The following is a 17,450-nucleotide window of genomic DNA, read 5'->3' on the forward strand; positions in this document are numbered from 1 at the left end:
TATTATGGTTTATAATGGCAAATGATACTTTGAATATTACATGTTAATAACTTGATTGGAATTATAACCTTGAGTTGACAGTTTGATACTTTGAAAATTTTGAGCCAGCCCTACCCCCAAGGGCTGTAGGGTGGGGCTCAAGGGAGTCAGTGTGCTAAAATTTCTCCATTTTCCATTTCACTTTGAATAATATTTCTGTTCATGTTAAAAACGAAATCAACTCTCTGTATAAATATATCAGGTGAACGTTAAGGCCCATGGGCCTCTTGTTGATATCAGAATCGCCATTGTCACGATAAGCCAACCTATCTAATTATCATTACACCCCTTTTCGTTAAATTAGACAACAAGTCACATATATATATACTTGACTACCTTCAGGAACAATGAACACAGTCTTCTAATACTCTCACACCTACAAGTAAATGACCCGTATATCTTTATGAAACTATGAAAATATGTACATATAGCTTTTACTTACACTCACCAATAAAGAACAACAACAGAAAGGAAGTTGTTGTGAAGGCCCTGATATCAACAAGTGAATGACATGTTGATCTACACTGACCAATAAAGAACAATCAACAGAAAGGAAGTTGTTGTGAAAGGAAGTTGTTGTGAAGGCCCTGATATCAACAAGTGACTGACATGTTGACCCTACACTGACCAATAAAGAACAATCAACAGAAAGGAAGTTGTTCTGATGCTCCTGATATCAACAAGTGACTGACATGTTAACCATACACTGACCAAAAAAGAACAATCAACAGAAAGGAAGTTGTTGTGAAGGCCCTGATATCAACAAGTGACTGTCATGTTGACCATACACTGACCAATAAAGAACAATCAACAGAAAGGAAGCTGTTGTGAAGGCCCTGATATCAACAAGTGACTGACATGTTGACCCTACACTGACCAATAAAGAACAATCAACAGAAAGGAAGTTGTTCTGATGCTCCTGATATCAACAAGTGACTGACATGTTGACCATACACTCACCAATAAAGAACAACAACAGAAAGGAAGTTGTTGTGAAGGCCCTGATATCAACATGTGACTGACATGTTGACCATACACTGACCAATAAAGAACAATCAACACAAAGGAAGTTGTTGTGAAGCCCCTGATATCAACAAGTGACTGTCATGTTGACCATACACTGACCAATAAAGAACTATCAACAGAAAGTAAGTTGTTGTGAAGGCCCTGATATCAGCATTTGACTGACATGTTGACCATACACTGACCAATAAAGAACAATCAACAGAAAGGAAGTTGTTGTGATGCTCCTGATATCAACAAGTGACTGACATGTTGACCATACACTGACCAATAAATAACAATCAACAGAAAGGAAGTTGTTGTGAAGGCATCAACAGAAAGGAAGTTGTTGTGATGCTCCTGATATCAAGAAGTGACTGACATGTTGACCATACACTGACCAATAAAGAACAAACAACAGAAAGGAAGTTGTTGTGAAGGCCCTGATATCAACAAGTGACTGACATGTTGACCCTACACTGACCAATAAAGAACAATCAACAGAAAGGAAGTTCTTCTGATGCTCCTGATATCAACAAGTGACTGACATGTTGACCATACACCGACCAATAAAGAACAATCAACAGAAAGGAAGTTGATGTGAAGGCCCTGATATCAACAAGTGACTGACATGTTGTCCATACACTGACCAATAAAGAACAATCAACAGAAAGTAAGTTGTTGTGAAGGCCCTGATATCAACAAGTGACTGACATGTTGTCCATACACTGACCAATAAAGAACAATCAACAGAAAGTAAGTTGTTGTGAAGGCCCTGATATCAACAAGTGACCGACATGTTGACCATACACTGACCAATAAAGAACAATCAACAGAAAGGAAGTTCTTCTGATGCTCCTGATATCAACAAGTGACTGACATGTTGACCCTACACTGACCAATAAAGAACAATCAACAGAAAGTAAGTTGTTGTGAAGGCCCTGATATCAACAAGTGACTGACATGTTGTCCATACACTGACCAATAAAGAACAATCAACAGAAAGTAAGTTGTTGTGAAGGCCCTGATATCAACAAGTGACTGACATGTTGACCATACACCGACCAATAAAGAACAATCAACAGAAAGGAAGTTCTTCTGATGCTCCTGATATCAACAAGTGACTGACATGTTGACCATGCACTGACCAATAAAGAACAATCAACAGAAAGGAAGTTGTTCTGATGCTCCTGATATCAACAAGTGACTGACATGTTGACCCTACACTGACCAATAAAGAACAATCAACAGAAAGGAAGTTGATGTGAAGGCCCTGATATCAACAAGTGACTGACATGTTGACCATACACTGACCAGTATGTACCCTTTTTATTTACAGCCACCAATGAACAGCAATCGGAAGAACCTTATAAATCAGGCATTCCGAAAGTTGGACAAAAGTGGAGATGGGGTTGTCACAATTGAGGATCTCAAAGGAGTGTACAACTGTAAAAAACACCCCAAGTATATGAATGGCGAGTGGACAGAAGAACAAATTCTACGCAAATTTTTGGACTCTTTTGACACACCGAACGAAGCAGATGGCAAGGTATGTTTTTGATATTTTATTCATAATACTGCTTACTTATTGCATGAGTTTTTAATCTGTATCCCTTGCCTATCTGTTACTACTAGTCTTGTTAATCTACCTCAGATTATTAGTTTCTGAGGTTGATCGCCCAGTCATCAACAGTTGCCTCCCTTCCTTTATCACAAGTTATTTCCCTTAAAATTTGTTTTATGATATCCTGAATGGTCAGCATATCACTTTTTTTTTTTAATTAAAAAGCAAATTTAAAACAATTCTTGATGAATTGTTTGAATTTTATTTTGTTTAAACTTTTGATATGTTTTGATCATTAAAACTTTAAAAGAAGATTTGTGGATGAAATGAGAAGCAGCAGATAGTTGTAGTAAGAGGAAGCAGTGGACTGTCTTGATATCTGGGCTAGCTATAACCTTAAGATATGTGGCGATTTCTTGTAACAGTTATTCCATCACTTCCTATTCACGATAAAATCGACAGATTCAAAGCAATTTTTAAAATTATCTAAACAACCTGTGACTGAAAGACTTCAGTGAATATTTCCATTGATGACACTTTTTGACAGATTTATTTATATTCTTAATGTTGATTATTAGAAATTTTTTAATGTAATATAAAAAAAAGTATATTTGTTTGATATTATAATGATGTTATCATATTAAATCAAACTTTAGACTTACGGTGATCAATATACGATTTTATCAGGGTTGTTGGGAAAGTTCTGTTACAAAGGAAAACAGGAACCACCTATGTCTATCATCTCCTGAAAGATTATCTTAGTTAAAATGGCTTTCAATGCTTTAGTTATGATTGTTTTGCTGTAGAAAATTCTGCTCTTTGGACCTAAGTTGGGTGTTGTACACACTATATATATGACAGATAATTAGGTTAAGTTGCTGTGCCAGCATACTCAGAATTTGCACCCTTCCAGTTGAATTTTGAGAATTATGCTTGCGCAGTTCTGCTGTTTCTAACTGAAAAGTCTATCGTCACAATGGCATTGGGGTGGATTGGTTTTGGCTGAAAGGATGTACACAACAAAAACCATTTTTGACGTGCCACACACTCGATCCGATAAAACGGTAGTGTGGTTTGTTACCTGTACTTCACTTTCAAAGTATACACAGAGATTTTACTAATGTATTTAGACAGGATTATGATTAACTCACATTCACCCCTGACAACACATTCACCCCTGACAACACATTTGAGCTAATCTAATTCAAAGGTAAGAAAAGTTCATTATAAAATGGTAGGTGTGAATGAGTCGATGCTGTCAGATCCTTATCAGTGCAAGAACAAAGTTTCCAAAAGTACTAGTTCTTCAAGCAAGTTCATTTGAAAAAACATTTGCCTGTATATAAAATATGCTGATCCAAAAATAGATCATATACCTGGGTATATACATGAACCATTCATAAAAAATGTTTTTTACTTTATAACATTATTGGCTTTAAACAGAATAAGACTTTATTGCCTATCCATTGTTTATTTGATAAGTATTAAAACAGTACCTATAATGTAGCTATAGTTATATTCAATGGAAAATTTTGCACCGGTTGGTTTGGCTGATAGACATGAATTTTCACTTGCCCGCAGACCAAATCTTCTGACACCAGGCCTTTGAACGTAAACATTTTTGCAATGTAAAGATCCTTGCATTTTTCTTGTTTTGTTTAATCATATATATTTTCAAATATTCATATTTTGAACAACTAATTTTTAAATGCATGGCAATGTGTGGTTTTTAACTCTTTTTTTTATGGAATATTTCTTTTGAAAAGGGTCTAGAACAAATATTTCACAATAGTGACAATAGTAGTACATGTTATACAGTGTAACTTGTCGGTACCCCTTACCTACAATAGAATTGTTGTTGATGCTTTTTTCAGTCTTTCTTAAACAGTGCAAATATGTTTTTTTCATCCTGGGGAAAAGTTTCTGTTAAGCCAGGGGAAAGTGCCAGTTTTGGGCAGTAAAACAAGGCAAAATTAGATGATGGTTACATACCCCGCACTGAAAGTGTTTCTGGTGGTTATGTAGGTTTTCCTCATCAACTTTTAGTTTCAAACAGTTCTACAATGTAGTCGCACAATAAAACAGCTGTGTATATATACCTAAGCATTAAAACAGCTGTGTATATACCTAAGTCCTCATGACACAACTGTTTCCACAGATACAACCTACAGTTATCCACAACTATATTGTTGAAATTGACTTCTAGTCCATTCTTTACATGCATGAATTCTGTGCTACAACGTAAACCCAGGCAACTGAAGACAGCAGCAGGAATGCATGCAATTTTAATGTAGATGGCTGCCAAAATGCAACATAGAACAACTTAGAAAAATGAAATGAATTGCATGACCTGATTATAACATGTAAGCATGATCCCTTCTAACCCCGGACTCCTGCCAGAACCTTTTGACATAGAAGAATAACCTCTGCAACGTACACAGTGCTAGTCGCGATCATAGCAACTCGCGGGTTTATCATTCACCAGCTATATACCACTGGGCATTTGATTGCTATAGCCCACCAAGATGTGCAGTATGACACCAGACTCTAACGAATGTGATGTAACTCTGGTAAGTTATAAACTCATCAATCATGGAATCTGCAGTCATTACCGGTCATTTTTCAACGACCCTGCGTGTATAAGATCTTCAATTGTGTTGATAAATTGTATTGTTTAATCTTGCAGTATATCCATTTTTCTTTTGAAGATATACATGGAAGTTTAAAATTTGATGAAATTCATTAAATACGTTACTGTCCCTTGAATTTTATTTTACTTATATGTACATGCCACTTTTATAGTCGTAAGAATAGCTCTTCTGAGCTAAAGTTGCTTTGTTACAAACACGACTCTAAATAAAAATAAAAAATAAAAAATAAAAATGTCGCAGGAGTTAGATTGATCTTGTAGTATCCAGCTAGTCACCTCATTGTACCCAAACATATATCCCTTATTTACAAGTAGACACCTGATTGTACCTTACCTGTATGTATTGTCATAGATAGACCATTGCATTATAATGTATACAGTCAGATTCATAAAAGTCTGCTTTCAGCTAGATATTAATGGGGGGAATAATTATGAATATATTTGTACAAATTCAACTTAATATGGGTTTGTTTTAACTTTTATGTGAATTCAAAATTTCATTTTTGTAATTCTCAGCTCATAGTATTTTATGGATATTCTACATGAATAATGACATATAACTGGGATCCCAAAATCCAAAATGGCAACCGATCAAGGTCAAGGTCAAGGTCACTGTTGCTAAAATTATAATGGGAGTTATACAATATCAAAACTACTCATCAGTGTTTGTTTATTGTTAATGGTACTGGGTGGATATCCAACATTTATAATGTCATATTACCTGGATTCCAAAATCCAAGACAGCCATTATCTGTTGCTTGTAATTGGCTGAGCCATATGTGGCTATAACTTCTGTTCTGTTGATCAATATTGTTCATACTAAGTGGTAAATGGCACTTGGAAGAAAAATTGACATGCAGAATAAAACCAAATAAACCAGATCCCCTAAAACAAGATGGCCAGATTGGCTGATCTGAGACCTTTCGGGTTAACACATCTACTCTGTAAGTCTGTAATTGTTCACACTTACAAACACCTTGTATTTGTCAGGTGACACATACATGTGTAATACTTCAATTTTGTGATATCCAAAATGATCACTGTGGCTTCTACTTGGTAAATAGGGATCATATATAAGGTCAGGCTCCCTTGCTACCTGTCAATTCTGTTGTAGTTTAAAGTATGACAGACGACTTTTGATTTATGTAAATAATTAAAATTTGACAATCAAGACTTCTTCCAGATACATCTGTATGGTCTGTGTATTGCATGTATAGGCATAAAAAGAATGGCATGCACAAATTATTTGTAGACTTTAATCAATTAGTTAAGGAAGTAGACTAGAGATGTAAATTGTAAGATATTTTATGGTGAGTCTTAAAAATGTGAAAATTCAAATTGGACAAGCAGAAAAATCTTCTATTAATGTAGTCTTTTTTGTTAAATATTTTATATATGTTTCATTTTGCAATCTTGTTACTTCTTGTTTGTTACACAGAGAAAGTGTCTGTTCTAGGAGAATCAATTCTATCTCCTTTTAACTGCTACAGTTTTATTAGGTATCAAATTTAAGAAATGTGGCTATCAGCTTTTACACACCATCTGATATGATATCCAGTTATTTTTAACATATTTTATAAATCAAGTGTCTATGTTTGTATTTTGAATTTATCTTCATCCTGGTATTGTTCTTTTTGTTGATAACATCATAAAATAATAGTTACTGGTGGTCAGTTATGGTTTGTCAGATCGGAACTTCTACCCTATTTGAATCTATCTTCCTTATATTAACCTCATTGCCCCACCCCGTAAACGTCCATGCTTCTGTTCTTTCCTACACAGATTACCAATGATGAGTTTATCAACTACTATTCTGGCGTTAGTGCCAGCATCGACAGCGACTGCTACTTCAGTTTGATGATGACCAGTGCCTGGAATCTTGATGGTGCTGCAGACAAATATAAGAAGAGGGGGGACCGTGTGTGTTAATTTAACCATTGACTTATTTATTTAACTTGGCTTACTGAAATGTCAGCATTAAGATGACCCACCATGGCTGGGTAGTTGTAATTGAACACAGATATTATTTAGATACACGAATTTTAAAAGGAAAACATCTTTTACCTGAGAAAACAAATGGTATTGATTATTGGCATATTGTGTTATTGACCAACATCAATTAGTATAAACTTTTTTATTTAAATTTAAATTTAGAAAGATATTATAATTGAGGATTTTTTTCTATTTAAACAAGAAAATGTAAGTGTTTATTACTCTTGGGTATATCTGACTGGAAAATATAACAGCTTTACCTATGATAGAATGTGTTGTATAACAAAATAAAGTAGTAAAATTCCTTTGTGACAACAAATCCGTCCATACCTTAGTTCCTGACACCTGTATAAATTGACCATATATATAGGTATAGTTGATAGCAATCTTAGTTGATACTGTGAGTCCCTTATGGTAAACACACCTGTATCCAGATTATCAAGTAGCCTATTATCTCATAATGGAGGAGACTGCTCAGTAGTTACATAGTAATTACGTTATAGTAAAGAAGTAGGTTATAGACTTACTTAATCTTGTTTTGAGGATTTTCTGTCTTCGTACATTCCTAGTGATCTATTTCCCTACACAACCATGTCATGATCGGGAGAGGGACCTAACATTCCAGCTTCTGGTTTGGAAGTGATACATTTTGATATATCTACTTTGACTGTTGAGTACAAAAACTAGGGTTATCACATTCCTAGATATAGTTTGTCATTTACTCCCTCATCATGCCATACTTTGTTACACACTGAGGAAAATGACAAAATATGGGAAAATGACAAAATATGTTTGATTTTCATGTTTTTGTATATTTTTACATATATAATGCAATAAAATAAATGTACATTTTGTACATAGCTCATACCCAGATTCGTTGTTATTTTTATTACGATTTTTCACCGTTTCAGTGGTGCTGTGACCACTTACTTGGTAAAAAAATGTTAACATTTTGTTTAAGATATGCTTTTAATGGTATTTAAAGTTTTGTTTTTAACCCACTGAATATAAGGACAGTGTTTAATTCAAATAATTATTTTAGGACAGTGTTTAATGTGTATCTTTTTGTCCAACTTTGATCTGAAGAACATATGGCAGACAGGGTTATGTTTAGAAACACTGAATATATTCTTAATCTGTTTGTAGCATTTACTCATTCACCCCTGAAGACATATTTAAACTCTTCCAATTCAATGGTTCATTATGAAATTTCAGGGATGAATGAGTTAATGAAAGTGGTAATCATGATTGAGTGATCTATGACGAATACTTACATCTCTGTAATAACGTCTGGTGATGTTGTTACATCAGTGACATCTGTCAATGTGTTGTTAGCTCTACCGTAAGACATTTGACCATTGGTCAGTTGTGTTACGTCCTCAACATCTTAAGATGAATAATACTATACCTCTTCATTACTAATTATTTTTCAATAAATTTCAGTTTTCTGTTTTGAGTAGTTTTCTAAATATTTAACAAGTTTCCCTCTTTCATGATAGCCTGGTAACAAACTTTCCTCAACGAGCGAATAGTAAAGTATTCTGGAATCTGATATGACTTCCTATACTTATTTTCAGGGACTAATATTTCTGGTGTTTAGTAGAACATATAAAAATCCATGTACTAAATTGAGGTTTCTGATGTTCCATACAAAATATCGTGAAATAAATGAAATTGTTACTGTTGAATAAATATGTAATTTTATTAAAACAAGTTTTTTTCTGTAGTTATGTTAATTGCATCTCTTTTAAAAATATAATCATAATATAGAGTGAAATGATTTTTTTTTTGTAAAATTAATTATAATATAGAGAAATGAAATTTGTTTAAAAAAAATGAGATTCCGACGGATGTTTATAGTTTCCTATTGATGTTCTTGTATAACTGAATAAGTAAATAATTGACATAACATACCTAATGTATAACTGAATAAGTAAATCATTGACATAACATACCTAATGTATACCTGAATAATAGATAAACGATACCGCTGTTGATGTATTTACGAATTACTACGTGGGAGTCGGTGCGTCCGTAGACAATGATGCTTATTTTGGTCCAATGATGAACAATTCCTGGGGTTTTAAGTCTCACCTTCTTTATAGAACTAGGTCGATTTCTTAACGTATTATGTTTAGATCTGTTATAAAATTCAGTACAGAATCATTGTAGGATAAAAAAGCCGAGTTTAATATGAAATTAAGTACCAAAACAAGTATTGTACAAGAGGAAATCTATGTAGGAATGTAGCCATTATATTTAACATTATCTTTATGCAAAGTAAATAGTTGAAACAGTTAATCGTGATAAACGGACTATCAAGGAAACTTTTACCGAACACCTACTTTTGATGACGAAAAAGAGGACGTTACTTGCTCATCATTACACTATTAAATGAATGCGGAATTCTTACGAAGGCTAATCTAGTGGTGTATATGATCTACCAGGGACTAAGCGTCCCTACATGTAACGTCGTACCATTTACAGTATTTGTCAATCTAAAATTCATCAAAGTGATATAAAGTATGTTCATTAAAAGTTCATTATTATATGATAATAAAGAAATATAAAATTGAGTTCTTTAGTTTTGTATTTAGTAATGTTCATTGTGACAATAGCAACAATAAAGACATGTAAGATTGATTTCTTTAGTTGTGTATAAAGTAAATGAATGAATTAGTACTGTAACAAGCGAAATGTTGGTACAGTTTTTATTTTGCCTCTTTCTTCCCTTTCAAAGGGCGAATTGAACACTAGATATATTATACAGTACCAGCAGGCACCTTCACTGAGGTCACATGGGTGAATGTAACACTGGCCAAGTTAAATAGTTATAAAACGTGAAAAGGATAATACGGGTATATATCATCACTTTTAAATGTTCATTTGATTGATTTTTCATCACTAGCATTTGATGCTGTTTTACAATCATAGTGGTACAGCTTTACACACATTAAACTAGAGGTTTGGCTCAGGTTAATACAGAATATCAAAATATTAAAACAAAAATGCATTATTGATAACAAATTTTTTGTATACATTTTTCAGTCATTTGTTTTCCAATATTTTAATATTATTGTTTCCTTCTTATATTTAGATTTACAGAATATATCATACATAAAACTAAAACAATAGATGTATTATTTTTTTCTTATTTCATTTTCATTTTTTAATGATTTGTTTCTTGATTTTGAATATTATATTAACTAATCAACAGATTTTAACATCACTTATATTTCCTATGTGAACTGTCAACATTTTTTATAGAAATAAGTTCAGATATTTATTTAATGTGTTTTTTTCTTTTAATTTGTGTGGAAAACGTTATCAGATGATCATTGTGTATCCAGATATATCCCAGATGTTTTAATCTAAAGATTAAAATGAAGTTCATTACCCTTCGAGACCTCAATATATTTTGATAGCACTTGCATAACGTGAAAGTTGACACATTTTGAAAGCTTAATTTATTGTCTGATATACATATATATATATATATATATATATATACATACATTGTGCATACGTTTATTATATACCTTGCAGATAACGAATGATGAATTTCTGAATTATTATGCTGGAGTAAGCGCATCTATAGATAGTGATGTATATTTTGATCTGATGATGAAAAATGCGTGGAAACTCTAACGTCGCCATTGGATAGTTTCCCGAGAAGTACGGTAAAATGTTTAAAAAAAAACAACTCGGATTAAACATGTTATATTGTAATGCTGCTTCCAAGTATTTTACTTGGTAAAACTTAATCAACAGCTTAATGTGATTTTAATATACGGGGTTTGCTTCAAATGTAAACGTGATTACTTATTAACATATTAATGCCTGTAAATACTCAGCTTTTCAGGTTTTGTCTTTCTGATGCTGATCACTTTATTCATCGTTATAAATAAGCTCAAATTCATCAGAATATATTAAATGTTACGACTGTTGTGTGGTCCTGTCAAAGCTAGACTGGTTTGTCGACGCTTTAGTTTATTTGTATTTATTTACTTTACAACAACAGACCTATTATGTCATAAACGTTTATCAAACATACACAACAAAATCGAGTAATGTAGTTTGAAAAGTCACAATTTTTGCATATATGGCGGTGGCCCCAGCCTGGGTATTAAGGACATACGCTTATTTAATTAGTTAAATCACTTATTAATCAACGACTTTTATTGTACAAATACAACCAATGACTTATTGATTCTGGGTGACCTGTCACTGTTAGACAACGAAGCCAACTCAATTAATGATGAACAGATTCATGATGACCCTCCCTCTGTCATTTATTGAGCTAAATTCAAAATTCAGCTAATAAAATCTACAGCTGTACATGGTTTCACTATAACACAGATTGCTGTTTACTTAGTTTACTTGATTCTGGACAGCAGCTCTCCAGTAAATTATGATAAAAGTTCAATAATTGTATTGTATCAGAATACTGGCAAAATACGCAAATAAGTTTGAGTACTTTATTAAAATAACGTGTACCGCGAAATATGCCATATGAATGAGACCAACAACTTTGTCTCATTCAACGCCAATAATCGTTTATGACAACCCACACTTTGACGTTAAAAAGCAATATAAAACAAGTAGTCCCTATATAAATTACTAATCTGCGTAATGTCGTGTGCATGAACCCAAATTCACCTGGTGAAATCAGTACTCAGTGCTGATATCTTACCATGCCGAGGGAAACCTGGCGAGGATTGTTCATGCATTAATATGATAATGGAGATGACAACCGTCGCTTTTGGGAGAGTTTGATTATGTGATGAAATTTATTCAGCGGTCTTCTGTACTATTTGCGCAATTTACTCGGCGATCTGCTGTACTGTGATGTCTGTCTGTCCAGTGTTAGCATATGATAGTCGACATCAGTGTGTTTGTCTAGCATCTCATTGAACGACTATCCTCAAATATCATGCATTTTATCTTCAGAAATACAACTATGTGTCGACCTATATTCTTACGTTTCACTTATACATTTGTCCAAGTAACGAACTAACCTTTCAAGTCTGTTGACAAATTGGTGTTGTTGCATTTTAAATAACCCAACATAACAATTTAATTGTTGCATGTGTTTTTTCCTGATTTATCGGGGTTTTTTCGTGCACATTTTTAATTGATTTGTAAATACGTTCGAACATAAACTGATGATATTGACTTTCTATATTTATCTCAAAATATCTTCCCCTGCGATTGTAAACATACGAACGTCATTTTATCTTATCATATATTGAAAAAAAAATAAGGAAAAAGTATCAAAACACAAAACAATATTTGTAATCTAATAATGTGACGAACATGATCATCAATATTCAATTTCAATTTAATATTCAGTCGTCGTTGCTTGACGGTAAAAGTTTTACCACCATTATGCAATGACCTGAGAATATTTATAATCACATTGACAATGTATGTAATCGTTTTCACTGAGTGATAGGCTCATTGCCTGATGGAAAGATTCGTTTTGTTGTAGATTACAGAGGACGAGTTTGTGAATTACTATTCTGGAGTCAGTGCGTCCATCGATGGAGATGCATATTTCAGTCTTATGATGACAAATGCTTGGAAACTTTAATGATATATTTATATGTTCAATCAACACATCTACATATTGAGAAAAAAAGACATTGTTTCAATATAACGTTTAAAAAAATGAAACTAGAGTAACGTGTTACACAGGTTTCAGTTTAGCTATAATAGTATGGGGAGTTAGGTTGGCATGTTTCACGGTATTGTTACTTAACCCAGTGGTATACCTTTAGCTTTAGAAGTATCGAGACATGGTAGCAATCATATCAATTTAGTGTTATTAGAGAAAATTTGCGTTGTGGATTCGGGTTTCTAAAATATAAACTTCCACTACTTCTGTCATGTCTTTATTTAACGGCATTCTTGACTGGAATTCTGATTTTGAAAAGCCTGCTTTGTGTGATATTCCAAGTTTAGATGTTAGCGGCTTGACTTGTCACTTATCTCGTTCGTATACACACACTGCCACTTACGTAAGTAGCATGGTTCACTCTTCAAGCACTGCAATCCTGAAAGATACTCGCCTCTTGCATCAAGACCTTCGTCCTTGCATCAAGACCTTCGTCAAATGCTGGATACGTCACTGGAGCTGTCACATAAAGAAAGATCCGTTACATCGCCAAATATGTGACCCGTTTCAAATGATTAATTTTTGACAAAAAAATCTTTATTATTATAATATCAATCCATTATGTCCATATATCTAACACCAATGGAGAGGACTTATATAGGATATAAGCCTGTTGTTCAATCCTTTTGACAATGTAACATTCTTCTTTTTCACTAAAGTATGTTGAAATGGGAAAAATATCCCTCACATGACTAGATACGGAATATGTGCTTGTTGTCATGAACTTTTTATGCTTCTTGTAAATCTTGATCATTTGTCATTTATTGCTATTATACCGAAAGGTATTTCTTAAACATGTGAAGCAAATTTATAAGTTTTCCATGAGCCAACATCACGACTCTCTTGATATGCAGTGCATTATGCAGTGTGGGCCTAATATCGAACACATACATGTACATTGTAAATATTTATAATATTTAATGTTTACTTTCACGTTAAAAGATAAAAAAAAATTGGATCGTGTGTTGTGACTAATGATCAGGAAACATTACAATAGGTTTAAAGCTGTATCTGTAAAAAGAAAAAAATCCAGAACCGTGAAAACGATTAACGTTCTATTAAATGTTATGAGGAATGTAACTATTTGTCTGATTACAGATTACCGAAGACGAGTGGGTCAATTACTACAGTGGAGTTAGTGCCTCTATTGACAATGACATGTACTTTGCGTTGATGATGAATAATTCATGGGGCGTATAATACTGACAGACAACAGAAATTCGTTTGTAACAGAATATTTGTAAACTGTGTATTGTAAAAATCTACGTTTGAAAAAATCCGAGTGATAGTTTCACCTGAAAGTAGTATCGACATATTCGGATAAACATTATGAAAAATCATCGCCCGTAATTTATTTCATCTTTAAGCTACTTATTGACATTTCATCGATACGTTTTGACATTTATGAAGATAATGACCATTTACTGTCAGTTATATTTTTCCAAGACAAAATTCTTTTAATCTCGACTTACTTGAGCAGCTTTTTACCTTTTTAAGTATGACATATTGTATCATGGTTATTTGTAAAATATTTTTGAAGTAATGCTAACAGTCTCTTTATGCGCATCTCACCATAACATCTTCATAAAGTATAATACAGGTTTCGTATCATTCTAAAACACTTTCACGTGATTAGTTCATTTATTTAAATATGAAAATGTAGGAAGAAAACGAATAAATGTCGAAAATGTCGACGTATAGATTTTTTTTTTACGTGGCAAGAAATACATTTGGAGCATCGGTATCTTACTGAAGTTGTCCTATTTTGACATTTTGTGAACTGTAATCGCCAACAGTTACTCCTTTTGGATGTGATGAGAAGTTTATATATTTGGAAAATCGATTGAATCATTATCACATCAAATTCAGTTTTATTCAGATTAAATCCATATCCGTCCACCTTTTTTAAGACTATTATTAACCAGCACTTTATTCAAAGACAAAAACGTATATGATAATTGATATTCGAAAATGATTATGTTGCTGTGTAACTGTTTTGTAACCCTACATCAACGGAATGACATGAGTAGCCATTGCATGTGATTGTGGATTTCATTATTGTTTAGTTAATGTAATGCCGGCATCCCCTACTCTAAACATTAGTTATATCAGAGATATCATCCAACGTTTCCTGACTGATTGTGGTTGAACTTTTATAACGGATCTGGACTAGAACGTTACCACTAACATCATTAGAACATTCATCTACAGTTTGGAATGTTAAGAATAAGATAGCGATCGATTTTGTATTTGGGACCAACAGTGTAGGAGATTACTTATTTTATATTTTAGAAAATTCATAGTTTTATTTCACATCAAGAATATTTATTCTTTATATCAAATTCTTTTTTAAATTTGAAAATGATTGTTTTTATCTATTATTAACATTTTAAAATATTAAAAGTAATTAAAAGGTGAAAAATCGCTGTGTTTTGTTTGTTGTTTATGCCGGCATGTGCATGTATTCATTAACTGTACTCTACAAAATTGTTACAGATGAGTGTCGCATGTATATTCTTGAGTTGTTATTTTTACTCTGGAAAACGGTAAGTGAGAAGAATTGAACTGTCGATATCTTTCTCTAATAAGGAACAACATTATTGAAACATTAGGTGTCTATCGTCAGATTTTAAAGCAACAAAACCGCAGATTGGCAGATCTTTGGTAATACGTTTCATTTGATTAATCATAAAATATAATTTCATCATAGTGTGTCGCAGACAGTATTTTGTTAATATTCCATATGGTAATAATGATCCAGATGATAGAAATACACAATTTTAGAAATATTCATATAAAGGTAATCAAGATATTAATACAATATTTTAAAAATAAATAAATTGAAAGTTGATAAAATGAAGTTATCAAATGATTAAAACTGGTCACAACTCGTATTGACATCTTTCGGAGAAATGCCAAATGGTGTATGTGCTTTCACAAAAATGAAATAAGTCGAAGTACGTTTTTAGGTCACTTGTATAAAACATCTCAACTCTTGAGATTTCCTCAAGTCTAAGATTTCCCATAGACAATACATTGCTTGAGATTTTCCTTCACTTTGAGATGTTTTATACAAGTGACCCCTGAGCTTTAGCTTAAGTGACCTATTGCTATCCGTCTTCGTCCGTCGTCGTCCGTCGTCCGTCGTCCGTTAACATTTTACATTTTCAACTTAAACTGAAATACTGGCAAAGGTATTTCATTAATATTTCATGGGAAGGTGACTGACAACTCCCTGACCAAGTGTTGTTACTTTTCGGGTCGATCAGAAATCCAATATGGCCGCCATTTTGAAAAACTATTTCAAACTTACAGTCAAGTTCTGCGGGGCCGATTGAACTGAAAACTGGTAGGAATGATCGACTCATGGTCATGACAAAGTGTTGTTACTTTTCGGGTCGATCAGAAATCCAATATGGCCGCCACGACAGCCATTTTGAAAAACTATTTCAAACCTAAAGTCAAGTTCTACTGGGCCGATTGAACTGAAACTTTGTAGGAATGATCGACTCCTGGTCCTGACAAAGTGTTCTTATTTTTTTGGGTTGATCAGAAATTCAATATGGCCGCCACGGCCGCCATTTTGAAAAAAAAATCAAACTGAAAGTCAAGTTTTGCTGGGCCGATTGAACTGAAACTTTGTAAGAATGTTCGACTCATGGTCCTGACAAAGTGTTGTTATTTTTCGGGTCGATCAGAAATTCAATATGGCCGCCACGGCCGCCATTTTGAAAAAAAAACTATTTCAAACTTAAAAACAAGTTCTAACAGCTCATGGTCCTGACAAACTTAAGTTAACGTTATACTTATTTTTTTTGTATTCAAATTGGTACATATTTCAACAACAAAAATAAATACTGTAGGACTCAGGTGACCCATGGGCATCTTGTTGTGAGTTATCTCCCATTTATACCTTCTAGGTGTGTGTTACCTGCATTTTACACTAAAACTTATCATCTTTCATTCCCAAAGGTAAGAAAAGGAGTATTGATATATTGTTCAGATCTTGGATACAATGGAACAGGCAAAGCCTATGAGCGCCCTCTCCTTACAGTTATAAACAGTTTACACACATCATATTGGATTGAAGTAATGATAAAGTATGTATATTATGTACATGTATATTGATATTTACATGGCATTATACATTTTTAGCTAAGGCGTTAGCCGCCAGCTATTGGTATTACTTTAGTTAATGAGCTCAGATATTCATAAATGTCGATTTCACACAGACGGCCTCTAGCGGTAATCACTGGTACTAAATTGAATCATATACCGGACCTACTTTCTTTATTATGGGTAACTTTGGACTCAAATGCATTTGAATGGCTTGTAAATATCATTCCTTTTCTTTATAGAACATATGATCTTATCACAACGTCGTATTCTTATTGAAAATGCACCCTGTTTATCTCAATCGGGAACTGCTACTTGACTGTAGGTCATGCATGCTACACGCAACTTCCGGTAAAAATACTTCAGTTAATGAGCTCAGATATTCATAAACGAGACATAACGTCACCTTC

At 33.3% G+C, this 17,450-nt stretch overlaps 1 protein-coding gene across 5 annotated transcripts in view; it reads left to right on the plus strand.

Moving 5' to 3' along the window:
• The window catches only part of LOC110465628 (calcyphosin-like protein), a 22,861-nt gene extending 7,715 nt beyond the window's left edge, over positions 1-15,146 (plus strand). For 2 of the 5 annotated variants that reach the window (XM_021521578.1, XM_021521577.1), the window contains 2 exons: positions 2,381-2,590; positions 7,038-8,077. In XM_021521578.1, coding sequence (XP_021377253.1) covers positions 2,381-2,590; positions 7,038-7,184 — 357 coding nt within the window. In that variant the 3' untranslated portion in view covers positions 7,185-8,077. Of the gene's footprint in view, positions 1-2,380; positions 2,591-7,037; positions 8,078-10,793; positions 10,928-12,738 lie in introns of those variants that run through there. The other 3 variants (XM_021521581.1, XM_021521580.1, XM_021521579.1) reach the window with 3 other exon arrangements.
• Positions 15,147-17,450: the final 2,304 nt, after the last annotated feature.

Source organism: Mizuhopecten yessoensis, unplaced genomic scaffold (assembly GCF_002113885.1).
Source record: "Mizuhopecten yessoensis strain PY_sf001 unplaced genomic scaffold, ASM211388v2 scaffold11095, whole genome shotgun sequence".
NCBI lineage: Eukaryota > Metazoa > Mollusca > Bivalvia > Pectinida > Pectinidae > Mizuhopecten > Mizuhopecten yessoensis.